The following is an 18,172-nucleotide window of genomic DNA, read 5'->3' as shown; positions in this document are numbered from 1 at the left end:
TGTTTATTTTGTTGATTTTAATTCTCAGTTGTTGCCTTAACCGTGCATTTTGCCTCAAAGCTTCCAATGAACTAGATTTGTATTATTATCAATGTAATACACACACACACACACAAACACACAATGTAACTTGAAACAAACTTCAATTTGGAGTGCAAATAGTGTTCATGGGAAACCCATGCATTTATATTTTATCCTGTGTCTTAATATTTTCTTATCTGTCTTTTTACAAAAAAAATTATCAAATAAAAGCGATGTCAAAATTGGAGTTGTTCAGAGCTTTTCTTCTTAAATTTTTCTTATATAAAATTATGTAATAATTACATTATACTTATATATTTTTTTAGAATGTATTTTTATATTTATATCTAACTAAAAATTACAGTATATCATTTTTATTTTATTTATATAGATAATATTTTTAGGTAATGTAAAACATTTGTTTTAATTTAATTCAATTAATTAATTTAATAAGTTGTGGACTTAAAATATGTTTATATTTTTACATAACTTATCTTTTTTTTATTGTGCTTCATTTTTTATATTTATAAAGTCAATTCTATTTCTGTTTTTATTTATATATTTTAATACATCATCGGTGGTGTTGAACATTAATTTGAAAACTGTTGAAATATTAATATGATATAAATTATATTTATTAATTTTAAATATATTGTACACCTCTATTTGTGTTTTATTTCATGTATTATTGTTCCATTTAATATTTAAAAAAAAGAATCAAACCACTTTGTGCTTTCATGATAACATTTATATGCGAGTACAATCGTACTAATTGATTGAAACAATATAATAAATACCAGTATAATGTTTCATCTAGAGTACAATGTTTACTGCTGAGGTAAAAATTGTTTTTATAAAAATCACATCTACTTTTAAAAATAATGGATCAGATATAAATATTAAAAAATAAGCGCTTTAAACTTTCACTTTTTGTACAATTTCCTACTGAATAGTTATGCGCTAACGTTGTTCTTCTTACTTTTTAAGTGAACTTCTTAATGTAGCGAAGTTTCAGGTAGGAAATGAAGAGGAAGGCCGCTAGCATGACGGCTAACGCTACGTGGTTCTCCCACAAGCCCCACGTGTCGTACTGGATCCCCAGATAGTCCAAGTACTGCTCACCTGTGCATCTGCAAAATCAAAAATAATAATAAAAACACTTGGTCACCACACAGTCCACAAACGTTCGGTCCATTTGTTAAGCGCAGTTCAGTTGTATTTCACCTTAAAGTCGGCCAACTCTCTCATATCACGCGATTTCACAACACAAATGTTTACAAACCACGAACAGTATTTATTCCTGCTTTCAATTTGCATTTCTAAGTGTTGTTTGTCGGTAAATTATAACTTCTACTTAATCAAATTGTAAATTATCACTTTTTTTCTCACTAAATGAGGAAATTGATTCATGTAAAATAAAAACATTTATGCTTTTAAAAACAATCAAATGTATGCTTGCAAAATGACCGACCACTTTATTCCCATAAAGTTGCCACTGCATTCTAGTAAAATTACAACTTTATTGCAATTTTTGTACTCGTAAATGATCCCTTTTTCCCTTTAGAATTGCGACCTATTTTTCTATAAAAATACCATTTTATGATCACAAAATTACCATTTTACTCACGTAAAACTGCTATTTTAATCTTGTAAAATGACTTTTCCTTCCACAAAATTATTATTCAATCTGTATTTTTATTAAATAATTATAAAAGAAAAAAAATCCTCATAAAATTGCATATTTCTTTGTGGATTTTTTTTTTGTAAACGTACCTCCTCATTTGTATTTGTCATTACAGTTACTACTATAATTATTACTTCACATTTACAAACGGGCTCTACATTTTATAAACAATTTTAATTTATTATTGATTATTTACTTGACCAGTAAAAATACATTTAGTTAGCTTCGTTGGCGGCGACGTAAAACCCAGCAAGTTTCTTCTACTCACGTCAGTCCGACGGCGGTCGCCACGCTGCAGTTGCAGTTGCTCACGGCGGCAGACATGTTGGCATTCTGGCAGAATTTTAACCCCACAAACTCGTTGATCTTCAGGGCCTGAAGGTCCAAAAGTTCACAGTGAGAGACGAAAGACCAAGCGGCATTTGTTCCGTCTCGAGCTGGATTTTACCGCCAGGCCGTAGCGAGGAATACTGAAGTACTTGAGCCAGGCCAGCCAGTTCATGATGCTCGGAAGGTTCACCAGAAGACCCGAGAAGATCTACAAAACGTACGCGTGTCCAGCATCGAGTCAAAAATAGATTCTGAATTCTATGGAGCCACAACACTGACAATATGATTTGGTATTGGGGGGGAAAAAATGTCATTGTGGAAAAAAAGTATTGGCATTGTAAAAGGTTGTATGAAAAAATAAAATACAGACATTAAAAAAACTTTTCTTTAAGCATATTTTGTTTGTATTAAGATGTCTTTTTCAATGCCAATCTTCTTTTTTTCGAGTGTCACAGGTTTTCAGTTTCAACTTATTGGCAATGTTTTAACGTGGAGGGCGGGGTTATGATTGGGGGCGGGGCTTTGAACGCCTTCCAGTTTTTCAGGAGAGGAGAGCGCGCCCTCTGTTGGCTAAAGGCAATACTCATGGATGCAAGTTCACCAGGAACTCCTAAACCGCCTGTAAGACACATGGTTATATATTATGTTACCTGTGGCGTTAAAACCACCATGTTTGAAATTTCTTAATACGTCATGTCATGCTTATTTAGCTAACAGAAACATTAGGGTGGGTTTCCATCCACCTATTTTTATTCGAATTGAAAAACTGAACTGAATGGAAACGCCAGAAATTCGCAAACAAGTTTTTACACTTGGACGGGGTGTTTTTTTTAAGCGTATCGAGAAAAAAAGGAAAATGCGAATTTTGGCGACGGAAACAGGTTTTGCGAATAGGCGACAAGACCGGATATACGTCGCACGTTTTGACCTACGTCACACGCACGTTTGTAGTCACAATAAATGGCGGACGATAAAGTAAGATATGTTTCGGGAGACGAAGAAACACGATTATTTTTATAATTAATTAAAGAAAAAACATTAATGCAATTTTACATGGCTTTATTAACATCAGCTCTCAATGTAACGACACACTTCAGTTACATGCGGGATAGAAGCACACAAGACGAACTACTTCCGTTCAGTCCGTTAAAACCAACATTCCCACCTGGAACTAAACTCCCCATTGTCCCAAAGTTCCGTCACTACAACGTCATCTCGCGGCGCATAGTCGCAAAAGAAGAGCGGATGGAAACGGGCATACAGTAAGTCGCATGTCCGTTTTGCACATTTTCACAAAATTCGCATACAAATTCGAAACATTTGGATGGAAACCTGACGCCTCAAGGTTATATGTAGCAAAAACACAGGCGGTTTAGGCGTTCAAAGCCCCGCCCCCCACGTTAAAACACTGCCAATGAGATGAAACTGGAAAAAAAAAAGTGAAACTGGAAAACCGCGACACAAAAAAAAAAAGTTTAAATAAATCTGCAGATTGGCATTGAAAAATACTTCATAATACAAAAAAAATGCTTAAAGAAAATTGTTTTGTTTTTTTAATGTCTGTATTTTATTTTTTTCCATACAACCTTTTAAAATGCCAATACTTGTTTCAATGTCAATGCAGCTTTTTCCACAATGGCAAATTTTCCCCCCCAATACCAAATCTTATTGTCAGTGTTGTGGCTCCATAAAATTCTGCCTTCCAAAGATGACAATGTTCACCATCATGAAGACGAAGGTGATGGTCATGAAGATGTTGGCGAGCGCCACCACCGTCTGGTCTGCCGAGATGGCCATGGTCATGGCGGTGGCCGTGTACGCCACCAGCGTCACCGTCAGCGTGAACACGGAGAAGGCGGACCAGGTGCCCTTCAGCCCTGAACCGGGTTCAAACGAACAAAGAGGCCATGGCAAAATATTTTGGACGTTTCTAACTACCAATGGTTAACACTTGTATGACAGTTAAAATATATAAAATACAAATAAATGTCACCTACTCATGACCCTTGCGGGACAACATTTTTTTGCAATGGGTCTTACCGATCATGAAGTATACGCCGCAGCTGAAGATGACGGAGGTGACGGTGCGCAAGGCCACGTCAGACAACACCTTTGACAGGAAGTAGACGGACACTCTGTAGTAGCCGTTGATGTACTCGTGTCTGCGGCATAACCAGTCATAAGTCGTATACAGTAAAAAAATGGGCGTATCTATATAATCACAGAGTCAAAAAATGGCTTACAAGAGAACTGTAATTGGTATTTTTAACAAGTTGTAATAATGTTTGTCGTATACACAAATTATGCTGTGAGAACTGCAAAAATACATATTTTAAGTTTGATGGAAACAAAAATTCACATAAATGTACCGAAATATTTATTTTAGGTTTTTCAAAAACTTAAATAAGTACTTTTGTAGACATACACAATTTTACTTTTCGACAAACCTTTACAGGATTTTAGTTTGTCGACGCTAAAAAAAATTCAAATACTTAAATTGTCTTTGACGTTCACAAGAATAGTTTGTTAAAAAAAATACAATTGTAATTGTCTACTATTTATTTATTTTATTATTACATTTTTATTTATTTCTTTTAGCTTGTCAAATGATAACAATATATAATAAAATTATATTTAAAAATAAAAAATAAATATTTTACATTTGCAATAAGTTATTTTTTTCAAATACTCTATGGTTACAAAAATACTTAAAAAAAATTATAATTTTTTTTTTTCAAAAGTGATCTTTAGACATAAGACAATTTTGTTTTTCGACAAACTTTTACAGGATTTGAGTTGACGCAAAAATTATTTTTGACATTTATGAAAATACTTAGTTTTTCAAATACTTAAATTGTCTTTGATGTTGACAAAAAATGTAAGTTACAAAAGTACTTATTTTAGCTTGGCAAAAATCACGTTTTATATTTACAGTAATAGTTATTTTTTCAAATACTTTAATTGTTTTGGATGTTTACAAAAATACTTATTTAGAGTTTTTTCAAATACTTAAATGGCCTAATGTTTACAAAAATATATGTTTGTCCAAAAATAAAATTGTCTTTGATGTCTATTTAAATTGTCTTTGGTATTTACAATAAATAGTTATTTCAAGTTGTTTTTTTGTCAAAAAACTAAAATGGTCTTTATTGTCTACAAAAATACTTACATTAAGTTTGGCAAAATATTCAAATGGGTCTGATGTTTATGAAAATAGATGTTTCAAGTTTGTCATATAGCCTACTTAAATTGTCTTTGATGTTTACAAGAAAATAACACATTTGATCCTTATTTATTTATTAGTTTATGCCTTATACTCAAATGAGACTTGGATGTTTGCAAAAATACATATATGTTTTTTGAATATTAAAATCTATGTTCACAAACTACATAATTTTGTTTGTCGAATACAAAAAATATTTGTGATATTTACGAAAATGTGTTGTTATAAATTTGTTGAATATGCAAATGAGTCTTTGATGTTTCCAAACTACGTATTTTAAGTTTGCCAAGTGGCGACATACAGTATTGCACCAGCACTCTTTCACTTCATCACTTAACTGGATGGATGCATTAAAAAAAAATGGAATGAAAATAGAAAAAAATGAAAATGATGGGGGTGTCCAATTATTCGCATACATTCCAAAGACACAATTCTTAAACGACAACATACGTGAAAAGTTTCCGCTCAGCGATGAAGAGCTCGGCCGCCGACACGGTGCTGAAACATTGGTTGGTAGTGATGAAGAAGAGCGCCCCCATCCTGGAAAAAGAAGAAGACAGGTGAGACCAGGTGTCCACTTTGTGACCCCCCCCCCACTGGTGTCCTCAAGGGACACCGCTAAATCCTCATCCAGCAGCGCGAATGCAATGACCTTTTGGCGGGTCCGGAGACCGGTTCAACTTTCAAACGTGCTTTGCTGACCTTGTGAGTACCAGCTTGTGCCAACATTAAGAGGATTAGCGAGCTCCCATAGGAATGAATGCAATTCTTAATAAGGCATTATGCACGTACAGTAGAGGGATGTATAGTTTTTTTGAATTTTTGCCACTGCTGTTCTTTAATCTAGAAACAAAACTAAATTTATGCAGTTCTCAAAAAATGCATGTCTGCTTTTGCATTGGAGCTCTTCATGCGTTCCCACTCACCTGTTCTGAATGCCGCTCTGATCGTCTTTGACTCGGAAGAAAATGGCTCCCACAATGAGAGCCAAGAAAATGTGCACCACCACCTGCACAAGGGGTGTAACAAAACAAACACACACAAACGCACGTTTGTCTTACTATCTTAGTGGGGACCTACCTCGCATTGACATTTCCTAGCCTAGAGGGTCAGCGACCTTTTTTGTCAAAAGAGGTCAAGTAAATAACTAAAAATCTGTTTGGAGCTGCAAAACTTTTGAACATTGTGATAAACAAAACAGTTTGTTAGAAAAATATCAGGGCAGCATTCAGCACCTTATTTTTTTCATACCAAATTTTTCATACATTTTTAGCCTTTTCTGTCTTTCTGTCAAATTTCTGAAATTTTTGCTATTTTATGGTTATATTATGGTGATTTTCTGCCTCTCTTTTGCCTTTTTATGTATTTTTAAAAAATGTTCTCCTGCCTTTTTTTTGCTATCAATTTGATGAATTTGTTTGCAATTTGGTGGAAATTTTATAGCAATGTTCAGGATTTCTTCTTTTGCTTTTGGACATTTTATGGTTACTTTATGAACATTTTCTTTTCTACCTCTTTTTATTTGATTCTCTGACATTTTTGGCAATTTTATGATCATATTATGGTAATATTCTGCTTTTCCCTTTTAAGTTTGAGATTTTTGGGTCACTTTTTGGACATTTTTAGGTATCTGTTAAAACTTTTTCATCTACCTTCGTCTCTCTTTTTCTGGCAACTTAAGCTTTTGGACTCTGACATTTTTTAAATATTTAATTTTTATATATTTTTTGTTTATTAATTAATTCATTTAAACAATATTTTCTCCCCAAAAAATTATATATATATATAAAAAAATGCTGATTTCTTCTTCTTTTTTCTTTTTTTGGGTGATTTCCTCACCCAAAACAAAATCCAATTCAAACCTAAACTCTACAACCAAGTCTTGACCCTCAAAAATAGGTCTAGACTTGTGGCACTCACCAAAATGTCCCCACAAGGACAAGTCAATCCCCACAATGATAGTGAAACCAGGAATATGGGCCCCATAATGTAGCAAAAGCAAAAGCACACACATATACATGTGAGTCTGAGCAAACAGACCCCGCCCATTCTCCCGGAGTAGACCCCCCCCTCCCAAACCCTTCGGTGGTGGAGAGTGGATGTTTGCTGGGGGATTTGACAGCAGAGAGTGAGAAAAGCGAAAAAGGACACAAGTTTTAATCCCAACAATTGACACATTATGACAGAACTAAGCGGTTCCCAGGGCGAAGGGATCAACTAATAAGCTCCGAGGCGCTGGCGTGATGAATCGTGACAACGTCATGTGATCCGTCGCCCGTAGCGCCGGCCAGGGCTAGCGGGGGTTTGGGTTCAAGGGGGACTTAGGCCAGATATGATATCAAACCCAAAGGAGGCAAGAGTCGGGTCACAGCAGTCACCAAAGCCGATTACGGCGCCCACGCCGTCCAGATCCCCACTGGTGGGATTATGGAGTCTTATCTGGGCCCAATTGGCTGTTAATAATTCTTAAAGTGAGGAGACTTCTCAAGGCTTTGAAAAGTCAGGTTGATCCCACCAAAGAGCGTTCGTCGGCGACTAAATCATCTTTGATGTTTATGAAAAGGAAGACTCCAAATTTTCCGAAAAAAAAACTGTAATGGGATTTTTATTTTACATTTTTTTGGTCAAACAAAATTGTCTTACAAAAAAAAGTGTGTACCTGTGCCACAGACGTTTGTGGGTTCAGCATGAGGTTCTGGAAGGTTCTGCGCAGCACCCAATGCAGCTGGTGACCAAAGGAGCTGTTGTATCTGACGGTACGGGAGGCGGGCGGCGGGGAGTGCCGCTTGTCCTGCGCGATGCGCTCCAGCTGCGCCAGCGTGTCGCTGCAGTAGCTGCTGTTCTTGTACTCCTCAACTAGGCGCTCCTCCATTCTCTGCCTGGACCTGCTCACCTCCTCCAGGTCCAAATCTAACCCAGGAATTGGACATGAAGGCCACATTTGATTTTCAAAATGGATGGACCACAGGGGAAAGCAATTACGTGACTTACGGCGGTATGCTAATATGCTAATAAAATATATGGTCTTCTATGAAATTGTAAACACACGGCATCACCTCCAGGAAGGTTGCCTTTGGAGATGCTGATGACGGCGAAGTCGCCGTTGATCACGTCCAGGAAAAAGTCGGCCGGGTTGTTATGGGGCTCGCAGGAATATCCTGAAAAACAAAGTCAAATTCGGAGTCTCATCTGCATAGTTGTGGGAGGATATACCCAATAGCTGCGTATTAGCTGGCCTGATTGAACAACAAGGGCCGCAGGATGGACCCCTGGGGAACCCCACAGGCACAAAATGTCGAATGTTAACGAATACTTGCTTCCCTGATGGCTAAATTGTCTTGCATCACTGATCTGTATGCATGACTGGATAGCCGATAGCCCATACGCGCCCGTGCAAGCCGTTGGAAGTCACAGGGCGGCCATCTTGCTCCTCCCATCTCGCGAGCAGACTACTGTACTAAACGGTATACGTACAGATTAGACATATACACCTCGTAGACAGTTAGTATAGGGCTGGGGGGCAGGGTGTGGGGTTTGTGGCCGGGTGGTCACTATTGTTTAACGAGTAAAACATTTAATAAAAAAAATAACAAGTGGACGGTATGTGCTGCTTTGAAGACCCCCTTTTTCTTTTGTCACTCAGTTCCTTAGACCCCAATATTAGATTTGGCAGAGGCATTTTTTCTTGAATTAGTTATAATTCTTTAATAAAAAAAAAGATGCAAGTTTCCTCCTGTAAACATCATTAAGCATATCATTTAAACATGTATTTAAGGCAAGTTGTAAAATGTCTGAAGTCCTCTTGTTTATGCTTGACAAACTTAAAACATCATAAATCATGCTGTTTCTACTAAGTACTGTTTCAAATCTTATCCACTTTCGATACTGTAAATGTATAGGATCGTATGCTGAGAAACGTGTCTTGGGAGGAGCAACATGGCGGCCTTGCGGCTTCAAAAGTCTTGGCTTATCGACTATCCAGTCATATATTCAGATCGGTGTCTTGCATGTACATTAATGTGAGTGATGATGAAGTTATCTTCTGTCACAGTTTGGCTTTAACCAAGCTAGCTCCCTAGCAGGTAAACGAGCACCTGGGGAGCTAGCTAGGGAGTGCGCTAGCTAGCATCTGGGGCTAAAGCTAAACTGTGGCACTGGCAGGGTTTTTACTTTGTGGACCTGGATTTGCCACCTCTGTTTACAAGACTAAACCGTGCTTAATGTTTCCAGAAATGTTTTGTTGAGGACTAAATACTATTTTAGGTTTGCGAAAGACTCAAGTTGTCTTTGATTTTTACGAAAACATCTATGTTCGGTTCAATGTAGGCTGCAGAATGTCTAATGTTTACATTTATTCCGAGATTTTGAATTTAATTGAGGACTTTATTATAGGTGCAGTTACAGGAACTTGTCTTCTGTTTGCTGTACTGCGTTCTACTTGTATTAGCGCTGAGTGGAACAACCACCAAACTAGACTCAATTGGAGCATCACCTACAGGCCTGGAGTGGAACCGTTTTTTTCCAGGCATGTTTAGGATTATTGGGCCTTGGCAGAAATCACACTTTTTGGTTTAAAAAAACACCCAAAAAACTACATGGCCAAGTGATTACCGATGTTTGCAAAGTAGTCCAATGCGTTTGGCGCTGGTCCGTGGAACACCGACTTGCCTCCGACCAGCAAAGTGAGCGAGTCAAAGAGTCTGTAGATGGAGTAGCGAGGCTGGTGGATGGACATGATGATGGTTCTCCCTTGATTGGCCATTCTGTAGCCACAAATGCAAACATTTTTTAAATGATGGATGGATGGATGGATGGATGGATGGATGGATAGATAGATAGATAGATAGATGGATCGATAGATAGATAGATAGATTGGATAGCTAAAATAGATAGATATTTGGGTGCAATTACACAGTCGGCCACTAGGTGGCGGCACAGCGTTACATGTACCACTGCTCTAGGTTCCTTTTATAATATACGTACCTTCGTAGCAACAACAAGACGGAGTTAGCTGTGCTGGCGTCCAGGCCTGTGGTGGGCTCATCCAAGAACAGCACGGAGGGCTCGATAATCAGCTCCATCCCGATGTTGGTCCGCTTCCTCTCGCCTCCCGAGATGCCGCGTGTCATCTGTGTGCCCACCTGGGAAGACCCGCCGCGGGAACGTTTCAACAACAATCCCCTTCCTTGAAACGGACTTTCTGTATAGCGTCGTAGTTCACCATGCAGTCAGCCACTTTGGTGAGGCCCAGTTCTGCGATGAGGTGATTGACGCGGGCTTCTTTTTCGCGCTCGCGCACGCGCGCGGGGAGACGCAACGCTGCTGAGAAACGGAGGTTCTCCCTCACTGTTAGCGTACCCATGACCACGTCCTCCTGGTACACAGGAAAAACGTATGTGTAAGAGCCAAAAGGTGAATTTGATGACTTGATGTCATTTGTGTAAAGTTTTAGTGTGCATATTTGTTTGTCCATTATTGCTAGCGTGTTATTTAGGCTAGTATGCTAGCTAATACCATTGGTGGGCTCAGTGCTAGCGTGTTATTTAGGCTAGTATGCTAGCTAATACCAATGATGGGCTCAGTGCTAGCGTGTTATTTAGGCTAGTATGCTAGCTAATACCATTGATGGGCTCGGTGCTTACGTTTAGAGCGTGTCTTGGCTGCGTAGCGTCCAGTTTATGGATTTTTTTTTTGTCCAATCCGATTTATGTTTAGATTTGTTGCCACACAAATATTGCAGTATTTGCCCATTGTCTTCACTATCCCGAGTGCTGGCGTCAAACACATGAACACCGTTGAATGGTTTCTTTTTTATTAACTCATTCACTGCTATTGACGGCTATAGACGTCAAAAATTAATTTGAGCTATTTTTATTAGTAAAAAATGTTTTCCCACTTTTGTTAACCAGAGTTTGAATACCTAGATTTTCTTTTATTGTATTAGATATACAAATAGATACAAAATAAAAATGTATAAAAAATATATATATAAATTAAAAAAAAGGAAAAAAAAGAGAGCAATGATGATGACATGTCAAATCGGTAAAATTACCGAATGCACGGACCTCTCCGGAAAAAGAAAAGGAAAAAAAAGAAAGACAAAAAAAATAATTACGATTTACGAATGTTTTTAAATAATATTTTCTTTAAGAAAAAAAAGATTATAATTATTTTTTCGTAAATTAGGGGCATCAGGCGATTAATTTTTTTTATCGTAATTAATCGCATGACTTCACTAGTTAACTCACGATTAATCACAAATTTTATATCTGTTCTAAATGTACAATAAAAAGTGAGTACGACATTATTATTATTGATATATATTATACATATACCAATATATACATATATATTGACTGTATACGTAAAAGTACATGTTTTTTTTAATGTAACATGGCTTCATGACTGTGGACGTGCTAGCATGGCTAGTGATAGCTTCCTTCTTGCTTGGCACGCTTTGCCGCCACCTTGTGGCATCCATTATTCGCAGATTTTCACTTTGTGCTCACTTCGCCGAGGACAAAATAACGTTGAAGACTTGTTGACAAAAACAATGTACACTAGCTTGTTGAAGGCTAAATGATTGATTTAGAGTTTATGCTTCTGAATTATAGCCTGGTTTGAAATATTCTGAGACTTTCCCATCTTTAGAAAACATAATCAAACAATTGATCTTTAACTATCTAACATTTTAATTGGTTGATGTGATCAATGTGGGTTTTGTAAATAATACATTGACATAAAAGGTACCTGGACCACGTAGCCAGACAGACACTTAAAGTCGGGTGATTGCGGCGCTCCGTCGATTAAAACTTCCCCCGAGAGGCCGGCGGGATCCTTCCTCGCAGCGAGAATATCCAAAAAACTTGGCAGATGTGACATAAAAAATATCAAACATTCATGCAGGCATCCATTGGATTTTTTTTCTGAACTCAAGGTATACTCACGATGACTTGCCGCTTCCTGTCGGCCCGAGAATTGCGTTCAGGCCGGGCCTCATGATACCACTGCAGGACAAAAAACTAATATATATATACTAATATCGTTTTCACATCCATTCTCAGGAATACTCGGGCAAAAGTGCTGCGTCACGTGAGTTTGCGAGTCACACGCGTGATGGCAGTTGATTACCGATAATACAAAAAAACAGAATCATTGACAAACTGAGAGGGGGTTCCATGAAGTTGTTGGTCCGAAAAATAGGATTAATCGGATCTTCTGAGAGGGCCGAATTGTTTGATACAGTTCTTGTATTGAATCTCATTAAATTGTGTAAGTGGCCAAAGAGTTCAGCGAGAGCGAACCATACGCACGCACACACATTATGTGCAGTCGAATAAAATGGAATTAAAAGATTGACCGTAAGCTTAGCCGTGGGTCACGTGACGCCGTTTTAATGCGTTCCCTTGGCAGACGCCGACCGCACTGAGAGATTACAAGCAAGAAACCATGCCCAATATCATATGATTAATGAGAGGAATAATTCGGTCTCGCATGAGAAACCACACACACAGAGAGTAAAAAAAAAATGCTAAAGTTGACATACCAAGCCACCAAATCACACACACACACGAGAAAAAAAAAGAAAAAAAGTACTAACTTGAGGTCCACAAGTATCTGGCGAGGACTTGACGTGTTTTTGCAGAAGAAGCCGTCCTTCGCGTGAACTTTGTAGCCGACCTTGTGGAAGCTGACGGTGGACCCGCACGGCTGCTTGGCCGACGGCTCCATAACCGTGGCGACCTTTGAACCCAGCAGGCCGTTGACGCTGATGTCGTCCAGCATCGCTACGTTGATGTGACAGCCTCGCTCCATCTTGCACACTGTCAAAAGAAGTATGCATTATTATTATTATTATTATTATTGTTAGTAGGGGTGGGAATCTTTGAATGTCTCACGATTCGATTCCGATTTTTGGGCCTGCGATTCGATTCAGAATCGATTTTCGGTTGAGAACGATTTTGGATTGAAAATTATTTGATTGACATTGAGTTTTGCTTCAATCTATAGATGTGCAAGGAATTGTAATGATCTACTCCAGTCTGACTCGCTAATGCTAATTAGCGCGCTACTCGCAGCACTTTTATCACTCAAAAGAACGGCTCCACAGTGCAAAAAAAAACTACTTTTATTGGAATAACTTGATTGTGACTTTTTCCTTCTACTCTCTAATGTGGCTACAACTTAACAGTGTATTAGACCGCGTGGAACCACACTGCTCCTAAGTGGCCAAAACAAGTACAACATGAACAGCGCTCCAAATAAAGGCACACACAGACAAAGGCAAGACAGAATAAAATAATTTCAATAAAATTGATTTTGGGACATTTAAAATCGATTCTGAAACGTACTAAATGAGAATAGCGATTCTTATGAGAATCGATTTTTTGGCACACCCATAATTGTTAGCAGTCAAACCAATTTTTTTTGTAGCTCTCAGTGAATGGAAAAATGATCCAAAAATGTCAGCTCTGTACCAAAATGGTCTTTGCTGTGTCTTTTAAGGCATGGCTTCTAGAGACTTTTTTGTGGGTCTGCACCTGATAGAGATGCCTACCAAATTTCATGTGGCTAAACGAAATCGGCTTTTGGGGGCTAAACATTTCCCGGCCAATTTTTGATTTACGGTGAGTCACCAAACTTGGCTGATCCGCACTGCTAGCACACAATAACGAAAATTAAAACCCTTGGCAATTTGGTGTCACATACCTGTCTAATACATATGGTTCAAATTTGGTAGCTATTGGACAAACTCTCGAGGAAAAATTAGTCTTCAAAGGAGGTCGAAATAAATAAAAATTGTCTGCTTTGATCCAAAATGGAAGACTTCCTGTGTTTTTTTAGACATTGGTTCTTGAGACTTTTTTTGTGGGTCTACTTACGATAGACATGTGTTCCAAATTTCAGGTTGCTAAGTGAAATCGGTTTTGGTGGATTCAACATTTCCAAGCCACTGTTCGAGCTGAGTTATTGATTTTTGTCTTTCAACTTGAGTCAGCATGCCTCACCTCCAATTCATGACAAAAAAAATGTATAACCAGTCACAATTTAGAATTGCCCATCTATTTATGTTTGTGGTTCAAATTTGGGAGCAATGTTAATTGTCAAATCTGTCTTTGAGGGACTCGTGGAATGGACTAAAATGTCCCTTAAATGTTGGATTCAAGTGAAAATGTCAGATTTGCCGTTTCTTTTCAGGCATTGGTTCTTGAGGCTTTTTTGTGGGTCTACTCTCGGTAGACCTGTCTACCAAATTTCATGTGACTAAGTGAAATTGGCTTCGGGGGCTGAATTTTCAAACATTTCCAAGCCAATGTTGGGGTTCACCCCCTTTGTGCTCAAGCCCATATATTACAATAATATATTTTTGTTGCGTAATCATTTTTGAGAGGTGGGAGTCCAAAAAATTTAATAATCAAATAATAAGAACCATTTGTAAGTAACCCAATTTTTTAGTGGTTGACTTCCCCCTTTGCTGCCTAATGTAAAAAAGAAAAAGAAAAAAAGAAGGCATTTCTGCAGTCTGTCAACTTGGAATGCCGAGGCTAAAAATTAAGCTATCAAAAAAAACAAAAAAAACACACACACACACACACAACTGAATTATGTACTAGACGAGTACATGGTAGCAGTCGGACAAAATTTCAAGGATGACCAAAAAGATCGCTTCAAACCTAATTGTCAGACTTCCTTTTTGGATATGTCCTCTCGAGACTTTTTTGTGTTTGTTTGTTTCTCTACTCACGACCTGTTTTTCCAAATATCATGTTGCCAAATCAAACAAGCTTTGGGCCGAATTTTAATCCGAAAAATCACACTTCATCGCAAAGACTTCAATAAATGGAACACAACAGCTTTATTAACATATTGAATAAACATGAAGCAATGTTTGAATAATGCGAATATTATGTTCCATGAAAAAGGTGACGCATACAAGGTTGAGATGAACAATTTATATCACATTTTATATTGTCATATAAAGTCTATATAATGTATGTACATGTGACTCGTATTTAATTGATTTTGTTGAACTCTAAACATTTGTGCTGTGGCTATGGAAAGTGTATTTGAGGAAAAGCAGAACTAGCACACGTGTGTTTATTTGGGCAATTTTGAAATAATTCTAAACCTTACTTTTTATTTTACATTTATATACAGTATATTTTGTGATTTTTTTTTTAAATGGAAAAATTGGCTAAAATGCATGTTTTTACATTATAGTATAATAAAGATAGTTAAAATTTTTTAAAGTCTTTGAGATTTAAAGATGGAAGTACAAAAGACAGAAAATATATGTATCGTAAAATAAAATACACAAAATGAGATTTTTCTTTTATTTTTTAAAAACACATAATTTAGTATGTCCATGTCAGTCATCGTGGGTCGTCACAATGTTCCCGAAATGAAACGAGAGAAAGAGCAGAGATGTGAATTTCCCCGTTGTGCTTCTTAAATATGAAAGCATAAAAAGCAACTCACCTGCGGGCCTTGAGAGCGAGCGACGCTGCACTGGGCAGGAGGCGGCGAGAGAGGCCGACTAGCATCTCATGAGAGCTCCGAGTCAAAGGTCACCGTCACAGCATGCTGCTTTAACCCTTTGCTCACTGCTTTTAGAGCACAAACACACCAGCACTGAACTGTTTTTTTTTATTCATTTATTTATTTTTATTTTATGAGCAAATATTAACAATTAATGCACACACACTCTGGCACTACACTGTGAGCTTTAAAAAAAAAAATCTTATTACCAAATATTAACATTTTTAAAACAATTTCGATGCATTAAAAATATACAGTATATAGTAAAAAAAATCTCATCTCAGCAATAAAAACAAATACATAAATCTATCCATCCATTTTCTTTAAAGCTCATCCCCATTTCCTCTTTTTTTTTTAATGATTATTTTTTCATGAAGTCAGTTTTTATGTAATTCTGCTAAGGGATGCTTAATACTGTATTTCAAAAGTATGAATTAAGAATTTTTTTTAAATGACCTTTGATCAGAGGTTGGGGAGGTTTGGGAAAAAATATAAATAATTGGAGTTATAGTACTTTCTTATTGGACAGTGACAGTTGTATTTAAATACAATATAAACCGTAAAATCTGAATTATAATAATGACATTGGTGCAAAAATTTTATTTTGTACTTTTCCCCATATATTCAATTTTTCGCGCTTTAATGCATCTTTATTCTTTTAAAACGAGAAAAATATTTAACACATATTGTGACAGTACAATTATTCACAATTTTGTAATCATATTTTTTTTTAAAGATACCGTATTTATCAAAAAACAACTAAGATGTTTTCACCGTTTTTCGTAAAAATAAATAAAAAGAAATCACCTTCCTAAAATAATGGCTTATAACCCCCCCCCAGAAAACATGAAAAAATTAACCAAAAACTGATATATATTCTATTTATTAATCATTTGATTTCAGGGGCCAAATTAAATAATCTGTTCAACTACATAGCAATTTTTTTTGACAGCATCATGAGATGTTTCGGGCAAAAACATATTTTTTTTGGTAAAAATATGACTTGTATGGCCATTATTTTAAGGTGATAAACTCGGAAGACATTTTATTCAAAATACATAGTCAAAATCATCTTTTTTTCCCCTCCTTAAGTTAACATTACTACCGCTTTAAATTTAACAGCTATAGTATTAGATCTCACTCATAACCCCAAAATAAAAACAAACCTTTTTGTACATTTCCAGGAGCACATATTTAATGACGTCTATGCCGTGAAACACAATACAGGTCCACTCTGTACAGTACGCCCCGAGTATACATTCCACATACATATAACAATTGATGTAGTAGTTCAATATAAAAGGCAACGAAGAGAAACGGTGTCGTTCACGGAGGAGTAGGTTTGAAATTAGGTTGTGTAGTTTAATCGTGAGGTGAATCAATATTTACAAACATGGATGGATGCATGCTGATAAATTACAACTCCACGTGTGATTTGCTTGTTATTCACACAAATTAATCAACGTTTTGCATAAATATCTCCTATTTACACAATATAAGATGCACATTTCTGTACCCTGAATACATCTCAGCGCCGCTCTATGACTCCATTTTGATGAAACATTTGATTGTGATCACAGAATATAAACAAAACAAAACAAAAAGTTCATAAAGTATCATGTGTACAAATGTCAGTTTCACTCATTGGGGCCCGAAAGAACATTCTGGCAAAAAACATGCTCTTCATTCACATCTTTGACCCGCTAGCTAGACTGTGCAAATGATTCCTATTATGCAAATGTTCAAACCATTTTTGGTAATGATCCTGTAAGAAGTGCAGGGGTGGGCAACCTACACTCTAAAAACAGTTGGGTCAAGAGTAACCCAATTACGGATCAAAAATGGACCAATACACTTTCTTGGTCAATTTGACCCAACTTTCTGGGTTGTTTTATACAAAATGACCCAAGTAAAGGATCTGACCAATTTTTCTGAGTTGTTTTATGCTGAAAGACGCTTTTTTTTTACTCAAAATCAAATTGATCTAAGTAGAGGATAGGTCCATTTTTGAGCCATGATCAATCATTTTTGACTGATTTTAGTCAAGAGTAACCCAATTATGGATCAAAAATGAACCGATCCACTTCATGGCTCAATTTGACCCAACTTTCTGGGTTGTTTTATACAAAATGACCCAATTTTCTGACCCAAGTAAAGGATCTGACCAATTTTTCTGAGTTGTTTCATGCTGAATTACCCCCTTTTTTCCCCTTCTTTTTTAATAACTTAAAATCAAATCGACCCAAGCAGAGGATCTGTCCATTTTTTACCCATAGTTGGGTTATTTTTTACCCAACTATTTTAGTCAAAATAACCCAATTATGGATCTGAAATGGACCGATCCACTTTATGGGTCAATTAGACCCAACTTTCTG

The 18,172-nt window shown here is 36.9% G+C and overlaps 1 protein-coding gene across 2 annotated transcripts; it reads right to left on the bottom strand.

The window, feature by feature from the left end:
- Positions 1-697: 697 nt before the first annotated feature.
- abcg2d (ATP binding cassette subfamily G member 2 (JR blood group)) lies at positions 698-18,137 on the bottom strand. Of its 2 annotated transcripts, none has more exons than XM_086082255.1 (16): positions 15,738-18,137; positions 12,859-13,081; positions 12,206-12,265; positions 12,009-12,123; positions 10,480-10,632; positions 10,242-10,399; positions 9,870-10,021; positions 8,315-8,416; positions 7,918-8,168; positions 6,185-6,267; positions 5,709-5,798; positions 4,076-4,197; positions 3,758-3,912; positions 2,154-2,243; positions 1,974-2,080; positions 698-1,151 (listed from the first exon to the last, which is right to left on the bottom strand). In XM_086082255.1, exons 2-16 carry the CDS (start codon positions 13,071-13,073, stop codon positions 1,004-1,006), a joined length of 2,001 nt encoding a protein of 666 aa, XP_085938381.1. In that variant the 5' UTR covers positions 13,074-13,081; positions 15,738-18,137; the 3' UTR covers positions 698-1,003. The 2 variants fall into 2 exon arrangements, with proteins under 2 accessions (XP_085938381.1, XP_085938382.1); XM_086082256.1 differs by having other exon boundaries at positions 10,480-10,629.
- Between the last annotated feature and the right edge of the window lie 35 nt (positions 18,138-18,172).

This window comes from Leptonotus elevatus, chromosome 8 (genome assembly GCF_054856555.1).
Source record: "Leptonotus elevatus isolate MCC_2025b chromosome 8, RoL_Lele_1.0, whole genome shotgun sequence".
NCBI classification, from domain to species: Eukaryota; Metazoa; Chordata; class Actinopteri; order Syngnathiformes; family Syngnathidae; genus Leptonotus; species Leptonotus elevatus.
The sequence above is the reverse complement of the archived record's forward strand: the minus strand, read 5'-3'. Positions and strand labels throughout refer to the sequence as shown.